A 20,835-nucleotide genomic window follows, 5' to 3' on the forward strand; every position below is an offset into this window, starting at 1 on the left:
ATACAAGACGCACTGCGGAGATGTATCGCAGGACGACTGCATAAACCAACGACAATCCAGCAGCTCTCACTCATGCTGGTGAAGTAATGGAACGCCCTACCAAAATAACTCTTTATCAAACTTATGGATGACATGGGAGGGCATTGCAGAGCATGCATTGTCGTCTGTCGTGATCACACTCCCTATCAAGAACCAAGTCTGTTGTAATGCCCAGGGGATCATAATAAATAGCAGTGACTTCTGTGTAATTATTGTCTTTGAATAAAGGTGTAATTTCTGTTCATCTCATTGCGTATTTCTTTCAGTTACCTTTTATGCTTCACTGTAGCAGTTCTTTCTATGTACAGTCCAAGCTTAATCGAAATACACTACTGGCCATTAAAATTGCTACACCAAGAGGAAATGCAGATGATAAACAGGTATTCATTGGACAAATATATTATACTAGAACTGACATGTGATTACGTTTTCACGCAATTTGGGTGTATAGATCCTGAGAAACCAGTACCCAGAACAACCATCTTTGGCCGTAATAACGGCCTTGATACGCCTGGGCATTGAGTCAAACAGAGCTTGGATGACGTTTCCAATTGGTGAGAGATCTGGAGAATGCGCTGGCCAGGGTGGCAGTCGAACATTTTCTGTATCCAGAAAGGGCCGCACAGGACCTGCAACATGCGGTCGTGCATTATCCTGCTGAAATGTAGGGTTTCGCATGGATTGAATGAAGGGTAGAGCCACGGGTCGTAACACATCTGAAATGTGACGTCCACTGTTCAAAGTGCCGTCAATGCGAACGAGAGGTGACCGAGACGTGTAACCAATGGCACCCCATACCATCACGCTGGGTGATACGCCAGTATGGCGATGACGAATAGACGGTTCCAATGTGCGTTCGCCGCGATGTCGCCAAACACGGATGCGACCATCATGATGCTGTAAACAGAACCTGGATTCCTCCGAAAAAATGACGTTTTGCTTTTCGTGCACCCAGGTTCGTCGTCGAGTACACCATCGCAGGCACTCCTGTCTGTGACGCAGCGTCAAGGGTAACTGCAGCCACGGTCTCCGAGCTGATAGTCCATGCTGCTGCAAACGTCGTCGAACTGTTCGTGAAGGTGGTTGCTGTCTTGCAAACATCCGCATCTGTTGACTCAGGGATCGAGACGTGGCTGCACGATCCGTTATAGCCATGCGGATATGATGCCTGCCATTCCGACTGCTAGTGATACGAGGCCGTTGTGATCCAGCACTGCATTCGGTATTACCCTCCTGAAACCACCGATTCCATATTCTGCTAACGGTCATTGGATCTCGACCAACGCGGGCACCAATGTCGCGATACGATAAACCGCAATCGTGATAGGCTACAATCCGATCTTTATCAAAGTCGGAAAAGTTATGGTACGCATTTCTCCTCCTTACATGAGGCATCACAACAACGTTTCACCAGGCAACGCTGGTCAGCTGCTGTTTGTGTATTAGAAATCGGTTGGAAACTTTCCTCATGTCAGCACGTTGTAGGTGTCGCCACCGGCGCTAACCTTGTGTGAATGCTTTGAAAAGCTAATCATTTGCATATCACAGCATCTTCTTCTTGTCAGTTAAGTTTCGCGTCTGTAGCACGTCATCTTCGTGGTGTAGCAATTTTAATGGCCAGTAGTGTGTTACTTGGCAATGACACCTGATGCGAAAGTTACTTTCACCCTTAAATTTTGCACGTCAACAGCTTTCCCAGAGTGGTAACACTACACTGGTTCCCATCAGATCACAGAAGTTAAACGTTGTCAGGCTTGCCTAGCATTTGGATGGGTCACCGTCCCGGTCTGCTAAGTGTTGTGGCAAGTGGGGTGCACTCAGCCCTTGTGAGGCAAATGGAGGAGCTAGTTGATGTAAAATAGTGACACCAGACACGAAAACTGACAACAGCTGGGAGAGCACTGTGCTGACCACATGCCCCTCCATATCCGCATCCAGTGATGACTTAGGGATGAGGATGACATAGCGGCCAGTCGGTGCCATTGGGCTTTCAAGGCCCGTTCGGACGGTATTTGTTTGTTTTAACCTTTGCACACCAGTTTATGTGGCCGGCCACGGCGGTAGCCCTCAGGTGGCAGAGGAAGTGACAGTACGGGGTTTCGGCGCAGTAAAACAGAAATTTCCGTTACTTCTAAATAGGGCCTGATAGGACCCGTGTCAGAGACAGGAGAGGTGGCGTACCAGGTGCGTGCCGTTGTACGGAGGTGGGGTGTCGTCACTGAGAGTGAACACGCCGCTGCTGACGCCGCCGCCGTCTGACTTCACCGCCGTGAGCGCCATTGGTGGCTCCGGGGAGGCGGCAGGGTCGCCACCTGTGGAAAACCATAAAACCTGTCTCAGACACTCTGCAATAAATACGTGCATTGCTGGCAGATCGTCGACGCTGATTTCGATTTCATCGTCGACGTCTAAACGTCAATGGTCGCTTGTTTTTAACCTCGATGAATTTGTTGAATGCCCTAAAAGGCCACATACATATAAATTTAATGTCATATAATTCTTAATTAACAAAGAGAGCAAGATCTGTGAGACAGGCGAAATACCCTCAATCTTCCGGAAGAGTGCAAAACGGCAGGAGCTGGCAGATGTGAATACTACCGAACCATCAGTTTAATAACCCGTGCTTGCAAAATAATAATGCGTATTATTTACAGAAAAATGGAAAAGTTAGTAGAGGCTGACCTTGGGGAAGATCAGTTCGAGGTCTGGAGAAATGTAGTAAACGTGAGGGAATACTGAGCCTAAGACTTGTCTTAGAAGCCAATTTGAAGAATTATGTGAAAGTATCTTGTACGTTTTATCGGACATGTACTAAAGGACAGACCCCATGTGGAATCTGCAGCTGTGATACATATTGTGTAAATTGAGGTGGAGGGGGCAGAAAGGAAAGGAAAGGGACTATTGACGTCAGCTGCATTGGAACTTGAAGCGGAATCAGTGGCGACGAGCGAAAATGTGTGCCAGAGCGGGATTCGAACCATGGATCTCCTACTTACTAGGCAGTTGCATTGACCACTGAGCCACCCGCACAAAGGGTTTATCACAGTTGCATGGACTATCTCGGCATGCCTCCCCACCGATCGCTTTCCTTTCTTTTCCTTCTCTCCCCCCCCCCCCCCCCCCACCTTCAAATTACAAAACGTATTTACGACAGTTATGGATTCCGCGTGTTGTTTTATCTTTCGGACAAGTCCGAAAGAACAGAGACCACGCTTTCATGTAGCTGAGTCGCCTCGATGGCCAATGAATCCATAACCTTCATTGCGGATGCACAGTTACGTCCGACCTCCTCTGGAACTCTCAAGTAGCGAGCACGGAGGACATGGATGGGGACTGCGGGTAGGTGGCGCTAGGTGAGAGTGTGGGACGGCTGGCAGGCGTGCCGAGGTAGTCTGCGCAACTCCGATAAATACTGTGTCCTGGTGGCACAGTGGTTGATGCAGCTGTCGAGTAAGTAGGAGATCCCGGGTTCTAATCCTGGTCCGGCACACATTTTCGCGCGTCGCCGCTGATTCTGCGTAAAGGGCTATGCGAGAGGCGTTCAATGAATTCGAAACTAAAGTTCTATGTACCGACTTCATCCTAAGAAATTTTGGTCTTATGTCAAGGCGGTAGGTGGATCAAAACAAAATATCCAGACCCTCTGTGACCAAAATTGTACTGAAACATAGGATGACAGACTAAAAGCTGAAATACTAAATGTCTTTTTCCAAAGCTGTTTCACAGAGGAAGACTGCACTGTAGTTCCTTCTTTAGATTGTCGCGCAGATGACAAAATGGTAGATAGACAGATAGATGACAGAGGGATACAAAAACAATTAAAATCGTTCAAAAGAGGAAAGGCTGCTGGACCTGATGGGATACCAGGTCCATTTTACACAGAGTACGCGAAGGAATTTGCCTCCCTTCTTGCAGCGGTGTACCGTAGGTCTCTAGAAGAGCGTAGCGTTCCAAAAGATTGGTAGAGGGCACAGGTTATCCCCGTTTTCAAGAAGGGACGTCGAACAGATGTGCAGTACTATAGACCTATATCTCTAACGTCGATCAGTTGTAGAATTTTGGAACACGTATTATGTTGAAGTATGATGACTTTTCTGGAGACTAGAAATTACTCTGTAGGAATCAGCATGGGTTTCGAAAAAGAAGATCGTGTGAAACCCAGCTCGCACTATTCGTCCACGAGACTCAGAGGGCCATAGGCACGGGTTCACAGGTGGATGCCGTGTTCCTTGACTTCCGCAAGGCGTTTGATACAGTTCCCCACAGTCGTTTAATGAACAAAGTAAGAGCATATGGAATATCAGACCAATTGTGCGATTGGGTTGAAGAGTTCCTAGATAACAGAACGCAGCATGTCATTCTCAATGGAGCGAAGTCTTCCGAAGGAAGAGTGATTTCAGGTGTGCCGTAGGGGAGTGTCGTAGGACCGTGTGGATAACATCGGAAGTTCACTGACGCTTTTTGCGGATGATGCTGTAGTATATTGAGAGGTTGTAACAATTGAAAATTGTACTGAAATGCAGGAGGAGCTGCAGCGAATTGACGCATGGTGCAGGGAACGGCAATTGAATCTCGATGTAGACAAGTGTAATGTGCTGCGAATACATAGAAAGAACGATCCTTTATCATTTAGCTACAATATAGCAGGTCAGCAACTGAAAGCAGTTAATTCCATAAATTATCTGGTATTAGGCATTAGGAGTGATTTAAAATGGAATGACCATATAAAATTAATCGCCGGTAAAGCAGATGCCAGGCTGAGATTCATTGGAAGAATCGTAAGGGAATGCAATCGGAAAACAAAGGAAGTAGGTTACAGTACACTTGTTCGCCCACTGCTTGAATGTTGCTCACCGGTGTGGGATCCGTACCAGATAGGGTTGATAGAAGAGATAGAGAAGATCCAACGGAGAGCAGTGCGCTTCGTTACAGGATCATTTAGTAATCGCGAAAGCGTTACGGAGATGATAGATAAACTCCAGTGGAAGACCCTGCAAGAGAGACGCTCAGTAGCTCGGTACGGGCTTTTGTTGAAGTTTCGAGAACATACCTTCACCGAGGAGTCAAGCAGTATATTGCTCCCTCCTATGTATATCTCCAAAGGAGACCGTGAGGATAAAATTAGAGAGATTAGAGCCCACACAGAGGCATAACGACAATCTTTCTTTCCACGAACAATACGAGACTGGAATAGAAGGGAGACCCGATACAGGTACTCAAGGTACCCTCCGCCACACACCGTCAGGTGTCTTGCGAATTATGGATGCAGATGTAGAAGTCCCGACATCAATAGTGCCTTCCGTTTTCTTTCCTTTCTGCCTCCTCCACTTTCAATTTACGTAACGTGAAGAGTGGAAAACACACATTTAAACTTTATTAAATTTTGAAAGAAGAAACGAAAAATAGGGGAGTGAACGATCATTTACAACTTGTACAGAACGCAGACAGCAGTTGTACGAGTCGAATGACGTCAAAGGGAAGCCATAGTTGAGAAGAGGGTGAGACAGGGGAATAGCCTATCCCTGAAGTTATTCAGTCTGTACATTGAGCAAGTTGTGAAGGAAATCAGCGTGAATTTTGAAAGCTAAATAAAGTTCATGTAGAAGAAATAAAAACTTCGAGACTCTCCGATGACATTGTAGGTCAGGGACGGATAGGGACTTGGATGTGGTATTGAACGGAATGGACAGTGCCTATGGAAGAAACTGTAATGTATATAGAAATAAAAATAAAAGAAGGATAATGTGTGATGTCAGTCATAGGACCACACCGCCGCCTGAGAGATCGATCCCCCGAATGCGATTCTCTCGATAAACGGAGCGGAAGAACGGCTGTGTTAGCCAAAGAGTACACAGCCAGTCGCAGTACTTATTCTCGCCGCGAGGCGCCGCTAGGCCACTTCAAGTGTAACAGGAATGTAGTGCAGTTGTGACAGTCTACAGTTCGTAGCCGCACTCGGCGGTCAGCCAGCGTCGATGTTAGTCAGTCATCGTCTGCAGCTCAGTCATTGCTGCCATTAAGTCTTTGTAGCCCAGTTCCAAGTTAGTCTTCAAATCCACTGGATTCGGCATTCAATACTACGAGAGATTAATTCGTCACTGCAAGATTTGTGACTTGTAAATTATGTCATTCTACAGACGCGTCTTCTATAACTCCCAACAGATCATCGACTACAACAAAGTAATAAATACTTTCTTATTTTGTACTCCTGCTAATTAATTGTGTTTTACTGTTGTAGCAACCAAGCAGTCTTGGCATAGTAGAACCCACGTTTCCACCTCCTTGGCTACCTCATATTTGGTTCCTCATGTTGATTAACTCGGTTATGGTGGAAGATCGAGAGCCATCATAATGGAAGTAGTCGAATTAAATCAGGCGATGCTGAGGGTATTGAAGTAGGAAATGAGGCACTAAAAACAGTAACTTAGACGATTTTTCTTATTTGGGCAGCAAAATAATTGATGATGAGTGAAGTAGGGAAGTATGAAGAAAAGCGTTTCTGAAAAAGATGGATGTTTGAGTATCCAGTATAAATTTGTATGCTAGAAAATCTTTATTGAAAGCCTTTATGGAGTGTAGCCTTGTATGGAAGTGGAACGTGGAGGATAATCAATTTAGACAAGAAGAGAGTAGAAGCTTTTGAAATGTGGTGCTACCCAAGAACGATGAAGATTATATGGGTAGATCGAATTACTGATGAGTAGGTACTGAAAAGAACTGGGGAGAAAGGAAATTTATGGCACAGCTTGACTAAAAGAAGGTATCGGTTCGTAGCACACATTATTAGCATCAAGGAATTTTCAGTACGATAACTGAGGGAGAGAGGGGAGACCAAGAGATGAATACAGTAAGCAGCTTCGAATGCATGTTGTTTGAGCCAGATGTTCGGAGACGAAGAGGTTTGCACAGGATAGGGTAGCGTGGAGAGCTACATTAAAAGGCCACAACAACAACAACAAGTACGCGAGAACAGCGGCGAGTCTCGGCTTAGCTGGCAGAGTGACAGTACGGGTGATTTTATTTACCGAGTAGCGGGAACGCGGTCTTATCCATGAAACATCTGTGAAAGCAATGTCTTTAAATGAGACAGCGTCTGCATAGGGCCTGATAAATACTTAGGCGGTCTAACATACTACATTGTCCCTCCACGAGGAACTGTGCGCGTCCGAAAAATGGGTTTCATTTCATTCTGAAAAACGACGACACTAAATCACTTTGCAATTTTAATTTTGTGTGGTTAATTCGTAACTTTCTTTCGCGATAAGAAAATTAGCACGGATATCTGCAGTGTATTGTACCTGCTTCTCACCCTTTTAGCGCTCGATATTCCTTGTTACTTCCTCTCTCCGCCTGAGTCTGCGTCTCGTTTGTATAAAACTTCTAAGGCGGCGTATCACCATCGGTCCCCGTGTCTTTCCTTTAGGACCACGTTTCACTGTGACGCGCGTGCATCGTCTAACATGGTCCCTGTGTATTGTTTTGAGTGTGACTTAAGCACGATACCGGCTCCTATCACAAGACAAAGACCGGCTACGCTTATCGTTCCTGTGAGGAGCCTGATTCACCGACCGTTACGGTCAGGTTTTCCTCGCGCACGCGACGGCTTGATTCCAGCGCTGAAAAACGTTGTGCTGCCTGCTGCAAAATAAACACACGAAGCTGTTGTCCCGTAGCTTTGATCTGCACTTCTTCGGTTTTGGGGTCTCTACCAGATCTTATTGCCACAAGTCAAATGACTCGAAATGCGTGTAATAAAATAACCTGCAGTGAGGATGAGAACGCAATCAACAGCGTCGCTGCTCCGATAGTACACTCATGACCAGGAAAGAAACAGATCACCTTGAACGATTAGAGACAGGACGTTAATATTCACAGGACATGTACATTACAATGTTCTGCAGAAATGATTAGCATTTGACCCATGTTCAAGGTCAATACCGATATCGAGGCGCAACACTACCTACACGTAAAATGTGCCTGCCGCCCTCGTCTTCGCTGTAAATCCAAGGTAACGAATCATTGTTAGTTGAGCAGACGTGCAGGATGCCTCGCAGACTTATGCGCGAACCGCACCGTCAAATCCGTGAGTTTGAAAGAGGGCGCATTATTGGTATGAGTGAATGTGATGCATCTACCCCAGTAATTGCTGCGCGTGTGGGTCGGAGAGTTTCGGCAGTACAACGGGTGCGTGCAGAATGGTTCACGGAAGGCCGTAGAGCACGACGACATGAGTCAGGTCGCACCACCCAGACCACCCCTTGAGAAGATCGACACCTCACTCAAATGGCATTGTGGGACAGATCTGCTTCCTTCTCGGCTTTGGCACAACAGTGTAACACATCGTACTATTAGGAATGACAGTCCGTCACCGTTTATTACGCCACGAGCTATGTACGCATCGTCCACTTCTCTGCCTAACATTAACGAACATTAACGAACGTGCAGAAACGTGCTAGACAGCAATGGTGTATGGAACGACGTCACTGTGGACAAGAATGACATCAGTCTGATCCAGACTGTATACCTATTAGGTTCCTTTCGGAGTATGCTGATGCATTAGCTCCATACTTAACAATCATATACAACCGTTCGCTCGACGAAAGAACCGTACCCAAAGACTGGAAAGTTGCACAGGTCACACCAATATTCAAGAAAGGTAATAGGAGTAATCCACTAAATTACAGGCCCATATCGTTAACCTCGATATGCAGCAGGATTTTGGAACATATATTGTGTTCAAACATTAAAAATTACCTCGAAGAAAACGGTCTATTGACACACAGTCAACAGGGGTGTAGAAAACATCGTTCGTGTGAAACACAACTAACTCTTTACTCACATGAAGTGTTGAGTGTTATTGACAAGGGATTTCAGATCGATTCCGTGTTTCTGATTTCTGGAAGGCTTTTGACACTGTACCACACAAGCGGCTCGTAGTGAAACTGCGTGCTTATGGAATATCGTTTCAGTTATGTGACTGGATTTGTGATTTCCTGTCAGAGGGGTCACAGTGCGCAGTAATTGACTGAAAGTCATCAAGTAAAACAGAAGTGATTTCTGACGTTCCCCAGAGTAGTGTTATAGACCCTTTGCTGTTACTTATTTATGTAGATGATTTGGGAGAAAATCTGAACAGCCGGCTTAGGTTGTTTGCTGATGACGCTGTCGTTTATCGACTAATAAAGTCATCAGAAGATCAAACAAATTGCAAAACTATTTAGAAAAGATATGTGAATGGTGCGAAAAGTGGCAGTTGACCCTAAATAACGAATAGTGTGAGGTCGTCCACGTGAGTGCTAAAAGGAATTCGTTAAACTTCGGTTACACGATAAATCAGTGTAATCTAAAAGTCGTAAATTCAGCTAAATAACTAGGTATTACAATTGCGAACGACTTAAATTCGAAGGAACACACAGAAAATGTTGTGGGGAAGGCTAACCAAAGACTGCGTTGTATTGGCAGGACATTTTGAAAATGTAACAAACCTACTAAGGAGACTGCCTACACTACGCTTTCCGTCCTCTTTTAGAATACTGCTGCGTGGTGTGCGATCCTTACCAGATAGGACCGACGGAGTACATCGAAAAAGTTCAAAGAAGGGGAGCACGTATTCTATTATCGGGAAATATGGGAGAGAGTGTCACTGAAATGATACAGGATTTGGGCTGGACATCACTAAAAGAAAGGCGTTTTTCATTGCGACGGAATCTTCTCATGAAATTCCAATCACCAACTTTCTCCTCCGAATGCGAAAATATTTTGTTGACACGTATCTACATAGGGAGAAACGATCACCACGATAAAAAAAGCGAAATCAGAGCTCATACGGAAATGTATAGTGTTGGTTCTTTCCGCGCGCTATACGAGTTTGGAATAATAGACAATTGTGAAGGTGGTTCGATGCACCCTCTGCCACGCACTTAAATGTGATTTGCACAGTATCCATGTAAATTTAGACGTAGATGTATCGGATGAAACGAGGTTCTGTTTGTTTGGCAATGATGGCCGCATTTTGGTTCGCCCCACACAGGGGGCGTGACATCACAGTGACTGCATTCGCACATGACATGCAGCACCAACGCAAGGTTCAAAATGGTTCAAATGGCTCTGAGCACTATGCGACTTAACATCTTTGGTCATCAGTCCCCTAGAACTTAGAACTAATTAAACCTAACTAACCCAAGGACATCACACACATCCATGCCCGAGGCAGGATTCGAACCTGCGACCGTAGCGGTCGCCCGACTCCAGACTGTAGCGCCTAGAACCGCACGGCCACTCCGGCCGGCACCAACGCAAGGCCTTATGGTACAGGACGCTACTGGGTACAAACACAAATCACAGTCGGTGCGTGCCCGGGGCACTGTGACCAGTGTCACCTATGTGAATGACATACTGCGCCCCGTAGCCATACCCTTTCTGCACAACACCCCAGACGCCATTTTTCAGTAAGACAATGCACGACCACACGTTGCTGCACGAACACGTGCCTTCTTGGTGTCACAGGATGTCAGCCTTTTATCCTGGCCTGCCAGATCACCAGACTTGTCACCAATCGAAGATGTGTGGGATATGGTGAGACGACGGGTGCAGCGCTGTGACCCAGTGCCAACCACCACAGATGAACTTTGGAGCCAGATGAATGCAGCAGGGATGGCTATACCACAGGACGCTATTCGCGCCTTACACGCGTCGATACTACCACGCTTGGAACAAGTTATCAAGGCCCATGGCGGAACCTGTGCCTGCTTGGCGAAACTGCATGGTGAACCGAGGTGACTTAAATGCTAACTGTTTTTGCAGAACATACTGATGTACATGTTCTGTGAATATGAACGTCCCATCTCCAGTCATTCAAGGTGTTCTGTTTTTTTTTCTGAACATTTCTTACAGCTCTGAACATTAGCAGAAAGTGTTACAGTAACCCTGTGGAATGACTGAGTGAGAGGTACGAATAACCTAAACCGTAATAAAACATTAGTACTAAATAAATGTCGTGTGACTTGGGCCCCCCGTCGGGTAGACCGTTCGCCAGGTGTAAGTCTTTCGATTTGACGCCACTTCGGCGACTTTCGCGTCGATAGGGATGAAATGATGATGATTAGGACACCACAGCACTCAGTCCCTGAGCAGAGAAAATCTCCGACCCAGCCGGTAATCTAGCCCGGGCCCTTATGATTAACAATCTGTCGCGCTGACCACTCAGCTACCGGGGGCGGACAACATTAGTACTGCAAGGACCATATAGCATATTCGTCATCAATATCGTGTTCCAAGGTCATGTGTCAATGCATTTGACTTTTCTCGATTAAGAAGGTGGTTCCACCTTTTGTTTGACGTGGCCTTCAACAACTGCATACAAACAGCTCCAGGTCCTGTTGCTTTGGTATTTTTTAATTGTTTAACAATCATCAGCACCGCCGCTCAGTTCTATATGGAGACTACACAGTAAGATCCATGAAACTATAAGTGAAAGAGAAGCTGAGGAAGTAGAACAACAGAGTGGCTTCCGATGATGATATCTGCGTCGTTAGACAGGTGACTGACAAGAGAATGGCACATAATTTGGAGACACACTTGGTTTTTATAGATATGCAAAAGGCCTACGACAGTGTACCACTTTATAGGATATGGGAAGCAATGAATAACCAGAACATTGGTAAATGTTATGTGCAAGCCGTTAGAAAGCAGCATTCAGATAATAATCGCGTAAAAGTTGGGAAGTTATTGTCACTGAAATTTAAGGTTGGCAAAGGGCTGACGCAAGGGTACTGCTTATTGCCTACTGCATTTAAAGTGTTTTCGAACGAAGCACTGAAAACTTGGAAAACAAAGTTAAAAAACATGGGAATTAGAATAGGTGATGATATCCGGTTGTCCCTAAGTTTCGTCGACGATCAGGTCACTTTCGCTGAGGAAGAAGAGGATGTACATTGTACCTTAAGAAAGCTTATAGATGCATGTGAGCAATGGATGTATGAAAATAAAATTCACAAAGACCGAATATTTGGTCGTTACAGGTATAGAAATGGATCTGTTACGGATGATGGATATTTAGTAAAGTATAGGCCATCATCCAGATATTCAGTAACAATCATTTCGGACGAGGGTAGAAGTTACGAGGAAATAAAGCACAGAACAGAAAAGCGAAAGGTATCAATTAAACAGCTACACTCCATTATTTGGAATAAAAATACGTCTATACATTTGAAAAGGACGATATAAAAAACTGTAGTTGAGAGGATTGCTCTGTATGGCGATGAACTGTGGGAAGTCTCCATCATCGACGAGAAGAAATGGAGTTTTGGAGACGAAGTTGTGAAGTAACAAGAAGAGACAAAATAAAAAATGAAGTACTTCGAGAACAGATGGGAGTTACCAAGGATAGTGTACACGCAGTTGAAAAGAATTGCCTCACGTGGTACGGATATCTTATAAGAACGCCAGAAAATAGGTGATGGCCTTCTAAAATGTGGCACCGAAGAACTGCATCAGACAGAAAAAGAGGAAGATCCCGTCTACAATGGAATGATGGAGTGAGGAGTGTGACGCAAGACAGGGCATGCAAGAAGAGGACAGGCAAGATAGAACGAGATGGAAACTCGGATGCGAGAGACGCTGCGTGGTGTACATTGCTTACAAACAAATAAAAAATGTATCAACAAATGTTTGTCTATCAGGCGGACGTTCACCAGCATGACAGCCTCTCTTGTATCTTTATTCGTTACGAAGGTACAAACGACAGTACAACTTTTTAAAATAACTCCATATATATTTTATTCTGTAATCCACACCTTCTCACTTGTTCAAAAACGTTCACGTACTCACGTAATATCGACACTGAACTTAATAAGAGACAGAAACAAGTATCTTTAATACCATTTTGTAGTACTGAAATCCATTGTGAGCACAAAAAGTGGTTGATGGTAACGTGGCGAATACTGCGCCATAGAAAGAAAAAGCGTTTGTGCCGCGCTTATAAATGCGGAAAATTGGTGCCACGAAGGGCGTTCAAAAAATTTTGCGCAGTAGTCTCTAATTTTTTTAATTTTTTGCAGGAGGAGAATGGATTTTTTTTGTGAACATATTTGGACCATTTAGCTATAAGTTGGTATATAAAAGTATTTTCTTTTATTTATAGGTGAAGTAGATGTCAGGTTGCAACAACGGTCGGTGATGGGGTTCCTCTTCAAGACCGGCGATGACTCTGCCACATCGATTCACAGGAAGTTGTTCCCTGTTAATGGGGAGGACACAGTGCATCGCAGCAGTATCCACCGGTGGTTGCAGAGGTTTAAAGAAGGTGATTTCTCTCTACTGGACAATCCACGATGCGGTAGACCATCGACGGCAGTGAGTGATGTGAATAAGGAGAGCATTGATCAAATCATCCAAAATGACACATGTGTGACGACACGACAGCTTGCTGAAATGACTCGTTTGTCATTGGATAGTGTGGTATCGCTGGTACAGTAACTAGGGTACAGAAAAATCTGTGCACGTTGGATGCCTAGATTATTGACAAAAGAAATGAAACCGACGAGGAAGAATGTGTGCGAGGGTCTCATGAAGACCTTTACTGAAGAGTGCAAACAGTGTTTTGATGGCGTCATTACCCAGAATGAAACATGGTTATTTTTGTCCGAACCTGAGAGCAGAACCCAGTCCATGGAGTGGCGTCATCCGGGTTTCCCTCGGAAGAAGAAACCAAGACTTTCACGAACAGCAGGCCGAAAGGTGATGGCCTCCTTCTTCTGGGATCAGTGTGGTGTCATTTTCATTAACGTTTTGGAACCTGGCTCCACAATTAACCGGGTCCATTACTGTTTGTCATTGGACAAGCTGCGACGTGCCATCAAGACCCACAGACCACAGCTTCAGGGGCAGCTCATCAGACTACACCATGACAATGCCAAACCCCATACAGCCCTTATGACGCAGGAGAAAATCAGGAAAATGGGTTGGAAAATTGTTCCTCATCCTCCCTACAGTCCGGACTTGGCTCCATTTGATTTTTACCTCTTTGGTCGTCTGAAGGCCCACCTGCGCGGTAAAACATTTGGTAGTGATAAAGACCTTATTTTCTGTGGCAAGCGATGGTGTAAAAGACAATCCCTAGAATTTTACCAAAGTGCATTTACATTATGGAAAGAACGTTGGGCCAAATGCGTCACAGCTGATGGAGGCTACATTGAGTAGGGTCAATGTATAGATAAATGTTCCAAGTATCTTCACAAAAAATTTTTCTCCTCTTGCAAAAAATAAAAAAAAAATTAGAGACGACTGTGCAAAACTTTTTGAACGTGCTTTGTAGAACAAGCAGAAAAGAAAGGCAACTCCAGCGTCAAAATTGCAGTCGACATTTCTAACGATGTCCTAATTGAATAAATTTGCATGACGCCAATTTAAGATGGCAAAAAACCGAAACGCGTACTCGTGTGAATAAAACGATATAAAAAACTGTCTCTTCGATGTATTTCTTAAAGTAATCCGTCGGGATGGTGGAGTCTTGCCAGAATGTCACACTCTGCAGAGTTTCTTTGCCTTAGTAGTGCTACCGAGCGAGGTGGCGCAGTAGTCAGCACATTGAACTCGCATTCGGGAGGACGACAGTTCAATCTCGCGTCCGGCCATCCCGATTTAGGTCTCTTGACCCAAATCATCTAACCCAACACTTAGTAGTATTACGCCTACTTTCAACTACGATAAAATAAAGCTAATGATGAAGCAGTTTTTAACCATGAAATGCCTTTACGTACTACACAATATATCGTTCACACGCTGAGGTGACAAAAGGTGATGCGGAAATATTGAGCCATACTGCCTCTATAGCCGTCCATAATTCCGAAAGTGTTGCCGAAACAGGATTTTGTGCACGACCTGTCCTCTCGATTTTGTTCCATAAATGTTCGATGGAATTCATGTCAGGCAATCTGAGTGGTCAAAGCATTCGCTCTAATTGTGTCTGTGCTTCAAACCAATCGTGAACATTTGTGACCCAGTGTCGTAGCGCATTGTCATCCATAGAAATTCCATCGTTGTTTGGGAAATATGAAGTCAATGAACGAATGTAACTTGTCTCCAACTGGTAAAACATAACCATTTCCAGTTAATGATCGGTTCAGTTGGACCGGAGAGACATTCAATGTAAACACGGCGCAGACCATTATGGAACGACCATCAGCTTGCACAGTGCCATCTTGACAACTTGGGTCCATGGCTTTGTGGGGTCTGCACCACATTCGAACCCTACCGTCAGCTCTTATCAACTAAAATCGGGATTCATTTGACCAGGCCAAGGTTTTCCAATTATCTAGGGTCCAACCGATATGGTCACAACTCAGGAGAAACGCTGCAGGCGACGTCATGCTGCTAGCAAAGGCACTCGCGTCGGTGTCTGCTGCTATTGACCATTATCGTCAAATTTCGCCGCACTGCCCTAACGGATAGGTTCGTCGTTCCTGCGGTTATCTGATGCAGTGTTGCTTGTCTGTTAACACTGACAACTCTACGCAAACGCCGATGGCTCTGAAAGCCATAGGCCACTGTGTTTCCGTGGTGAGAGGTAATGACTGAAATTTAGTATTTTCGGCACACTCTCTAACATTCTGCGTGGTGTCTGTTTGTTCTAAGTCGTGTCTCCCTACCACTTTCGCGCAACGACGCTCTGGGCGCGTTTTTTAGGGAATAGGCTAGTTTGAACCTGGGACCTGTTGCTGGTAAGGAGACGCCAGACCGCACATGACACGTAGAGTTCAGAAGAGTTCAGTGAGACTAGCGATGATATAACCAAATACTTAATGATTTCAGCGTCAGCTCCACTGCACTCCCTGTAAAAGAATCTTAATACTAACTAAATTTAGTGGAAGGGGCTCAAGGCTTTCTTATTTTTAGTTAGCTGGTAAAATAACGTCGAAAAAGCAGTTAAGTTAACCATTGGAAATTTTATTCTACTCACAAAACATTGTTTATAAATTGCACTGTTGACAAAAGGAAATGTTTTAATACAGGATGATAAAAACCAACTGCGTTCAACAAAAATGTGAACGAATATTCCCTGAATGGGTTTCCAAGTTCTACAATGTATCGAAGGATGACCTATGCCATATCACATCTATAATCTAGGTTTAAGTTAAGTTTCATAAAAGAGAAAACTATCAAAATGGTCTACATTGACCCTCAATTATCTTTAATTACTTATCTAACTTGTCGTAAATTACAGTGGCTGAAGTGGCTTCTCAATAATTATATAACAGAAAAATCATCGCGTTTCAGATTTTAACTTACGTAGCAAATGTGAATACCATGAGCTTCAATTGACGATCGACACTAGTATTACGTAAAAAAGGGATGTAGCAGATGAGACTTCTGCAGTTCTGAGTGAAGCCTTAAGCGCTCAAAATTGCGGCATCGCGTGCGTTCATTACCTTGTCGGTGTTCGTCAGGGGGCGGCGGCCGGCGCAGCTGCATCCAGCTCGCCGTCTCCGAAGCAACTCCTTTTTAACTTCTCCTTACTACAATTTACCGAAGTTGGTTTAAAAAAAAAAACTATCTGGCTGTGTTTTCATCTGACCAATCAGGGTCTCAATGTTAACCTTAAGCTCTGCCTACAAAAATTCTGTCTATCCAATGAGAAACGTTATACTTTTCGTGGTGGGGCAATCTTTTTAAAGTTTGCAACGTAACAGAGACGCGAAAAAGTCTCACGCTAAAACTTGCAGCTGGTGTGGCCCTTTTAGTGTTATCGTAAGATCTATACTGTTCTTCTGGAGGGCTCTATCTTTTAACATGGGCTGGGGGGGTGGTCCTGTCGGTTACTTTTCGTCGTGGGGCAATGTTTTTAACGTTTGCAACGTAACAGAGACGCGAAAAAGTCTGACGCTAAAACTTGCGGCTGGTGTGGCCCTTTTAGTGTTATCATAAATCTATACTGTTCTTCTGGAGGGCTCTAGCTTTTAACATGGGCTGGGGGATGGTCCTGTCGGTTAGCTGGAGACGTGGGTGTCCGTCCCTTATCGTGGGGGCTTCTAGCTTAACACGGTTCTGCTCTCAGCTTCTGTTCTCGTTTCTCCCCTCGGAACTGTGTCTGTCTCACGGTGGGAAGGTATGACATGCATTTAGGCATTCTTGTGTTAGTCTGTGGTATTCCATTTGCTCACTCGTTACTCGTATTACTTTGGTTAATTTAATGTCACGATTTATTCGGAGCTATGTGACATACTACTGGATTTGCTTATCATGTCAGGGTTTTCATGGAAGGTGTTGGAATTGCCTGACACCTTACAACTCTTGTCACTGCAAGAGCTCGGAATATTGAATTCCTGACGATTTCCGATATGGGATGTTCCATGTGTCTATCTGCAACTGCCATTCCGCGTTCGAAGTCTGTTAATTCGCGTCATGCAGCCATAATCACTTCGGAAACCTTTTAACATGAATCACCTGAGTACACCCATGACAGCTAGGACAATGCACTGCCCTGTTATACCTCGTGTATGCGACGCTACCGCCATTTGTATATGTGCAAGTCACTATCCCAAGATTTTTATCACCTCCGTGTATTACGCCTACCTTCAATCACGATAAAATAAAACTTATGATGGCGCAGTTTTTAATGGTTCAAATGGTTCTGAGCAGTATGGGACCTAACTTCTGAGGTCATCGGTCCCCTAGAACTTAGAACTACTTAAACCTAACTGACCTAAGGACATCACACACATCCATGTCCGAGGCAGGATTCGAACCTGCGACCGTAGCGGTCGCTCGGATCCAGACTGTAGCGCCTAGAACCGCTCGGCCACTCCGGCCGGTGCAGTTTTTAATCATGGTTTGCCTTTACTGTACATAACACTACTGTACTACATGTATCCGTAGTGTAAATAAGGAAACAATATTTTATTGCTGGTTTGCTGACTTAACATTCTCAATAGATGAGTAGCATTTATTTCTTTTCGTTGGTGCACCAGGTTAGAGGTATCAAACCGGATTGGTGGCAATAATTACACGTCTGTTGTTTGCAGGTGTTTTATTCAAAATAATCTCCACTGCTATTTATATATTTCACCTACATTTCCGGCAGGCTATGAATACCACGCCAAAAAGAAGCAGTTCTTCTTTTGAAGCGAACTAATCTGCGAGCCATTTTCGTACGTTTTCATACGAATTGAGGCATTATTCAGCGAGAGCGTGTCCCTGTGATGCAAACAAATGATAATGGGACGGATTTAAGTCTGGAGAATAAGTCCTAGTATTTCCCAACTAAACGCCTCGATCGTTTCCCTGACCAGTTTTGCTGTGTGTGTGTGTGTGATAGGGCGTTGTCATGGAGCAATATGACTCTGTGTTGCCTTTTTCCATATTCCGGTCGTTTTTCACCTAATGCTCGACTTAAATCGATCATTTGCTGTTGGTAGCAATCAATGTTAACGGTTTCACCAGGTTTTAGCAGCTAATAACTTATGACACCCTTGTGAACCCACGAAACACAGAGCATTGTCTTCTTCCCAAAGCGATTTGGTCTTGCAGTGGATATCTATGGTTTGCCTTGATTCACCCATGGTATACGACGCTTATGATTCTCAAAATATATCCATTTATCATCACCTGCCACTATTCGATGGAGAAACGACTTTCTTTTGTATCTGGCGAGCAGCATTTCACAAGTGGTCTTTCGATTTGCTAGCTATCTTTCATTCAGTTCATGCGGAACCCATTTCCCCACTTTCTGCAAATTTCCCGTAGCTTTCAACCGAAGAGAAATAGCTTTCTGCGTCACATTCAATTGTTCCGCGAGTTCCTGTTGAATTTCAGTATTGTCTTCATCTAATGAAGCCTGCAATTCGTTGTCTTCGAACTTTTTCGGTGGTTTCCCGCGCTCGTCGTTTCTCATGTCAAAATCATCACTTTTGAATTTTTTGAGCCACTTCCAAGACCATGATCGCCGAAAGCTTCGACACGCATTCGATGCGATTCTGTAGCAGTTTTATTCAAATGTTAACAGAAAAACAATGCTGTCCGCAAATCTTAGTTCGTAAGCACAAAACTCGACGTGTTTACACGTTTGAAACTGATACCGACGCATGGAACTTGAGTTACAGTGTGTTGACATTCGTCGTCAGCCGTTACAGGAAGCAGATGGCGCTGCAGATGCAATCTCACGGCCCCCTACACTGACGGCTAGCACCATCTATACTTTATAGGCAAATTCCGGTTTGATACTTCTACACTGGTATATTGTACTCATTCAAACCTTCAACAGAAGATGGCTGACTGTAAGATCGGCGTTCATTTTCCGTGTGTTTACATCTGTTTACAGTCAGCTCTACCAAGTGGACGAATTAATGTTACACCAGCTACCTGTACTTTTTGCTAGTTCCGGGGGTCATAGACAATCTTGTGTCACGTTATTACGTGAATGGTTTTCTGTGAAACAGTTTTGAACAGAGAGGAAGTGGATTACTGAATAAGCAATATAGGAGACTATTTAAAAATATGTACTGCTGATAACGTCTCCGAAGCGAACAAAGATGCAAGGACGACAATCATACTGGTTAATTTTCTTCCTGGTAGCTATAAAACATTTGCTCGGTACATTTTTTATTTTGCTTCTGGACAGACCGTTATTTGGTGTGTTCAAAATCAATGAGACACCTTGTATGGTACAATCCACCATTTACACACTTAGTTGCTCCATTTTTAACTCGTTTTTATTAGGTCGCTGTCTTCTTTGTTTGTCTATTCGGTACAAATTTTGCAGCTGATTTTAAACTTACACTCCTGGAAATGGAAAAAAGAACACATTGACACCGGTGTGTCAGACCCACCATACTTGCTCCGGACACTGCGAGAGGGCTGTACAAGCAATGATCACACGCACGGCACAGCGGACACACCAGGAACCGCGGTGTTGGCCGTCGAATGGCGCTAGCTGCGCAGCATTTGTGCACCGCCGCCGTCAGTGTCAGCCAGTTTGCCGTGGCATACGGAGCTCCATCGCAGTCTTTAACACTGGTAGCATGCCGCGACAGCGTGGACGTGAACCGTATGTGCAGTTGACGGACTTTGAGCGAGGGCGTATAGTGGGCATGCGGGAGGCCGGGTGGACGTACCGCCGAATTGCTCAACACGTGGGGCGTGAGGTCTCCACAGTACATCGATGTTGTCGCCAGTGGTCGGCGGAAGGTGCACGTGCCCGTCGACCTGGGACCGGACCGCAGCGACGCACGGAAGCACGCCAAGACCGTAGGATCCTACGCAGTGCCGTAGGGGACCGCACCGCCACTTCCCAGCAAATTAGGGACACTGTTGCTCCTGGGGTATCGGCGAGGACCATTCGCAACCGTCGCCATGAAGCTGGGCTACGGTCCCGCACACCGTTAGGCCGTCTTCCGCTCACGCCCCAACATCGTGCAGCCCGCCTCCAGTGGTGTCGCGACAGGCGTGAATGGAGGGACGAATGGAGACGTGTCGTCTTCAGCGATGAGAGTCGCTTCTGCCTTGGTGCCAATGATGGTCGTATGCGTGTTTGGCGCCGTGCAGGTGAGCGCCACAATCAGGACTGCATACGACCGAGGCACACAGGGCCAACACCCGGCATCATGGTGTGGGGAGCGATCTCCTACACTGGCCGTACACCACTGGTGATCGTCGAGGGGACGCTGAATAGTGCACGGTACATCCAAACCGTCATCGAACCCATCGTTCTACCATTCCTAGACCGGCAAGGGAACTTGCTGTTCCAACAGGACAATGCACGTCCGCATGTATCCCGTGCCACCCAACGTGCTCTAGAAGGTG

At 45.1% G+C, this 20,835-nt stretch overlaps 1 protein-coding gene across 1 annotated transcript in view; it reads right to left on the reverse strand.

Moving 5' to 3' along the window:
* The window catches only part of LOC124778436 (facilitated trehalose transporter Tret1-2 homolog), a 259,132-nt gene that overhangs the window by 58,405 nt on the left and 179,892 nt on the right, over positions 1–20,835 (reverse strand). The window contains exon 5 of the mRNA XM_047253643.1: positions 14,343–14,375. Coding sequence (XP_047109599.1) covers positions 14,343–14,375 — 33 coding nt within the window. The remainder of the gene's footprint in view (positions 1–14,342; positions 14,376–20,835) is intronic.

The sequence above is a fragment of the Schistocerca piceifrons genome, chromosome 1 (genome assembly GCF_021461385.2).
Source record: "Schistocerca piceifrons isolate TAMUIC-IGC-003096 chromosome 1, iqSchPice1.1, whole genome shotgun sequence".
Taxonomy (NCBI): domain Eukaryota; kingdom Metazoa; phylum Arthropoda; class Insecta; order Orthoptera; family Acrididae; genus Schistocerca; species Schistocerca piceifrons.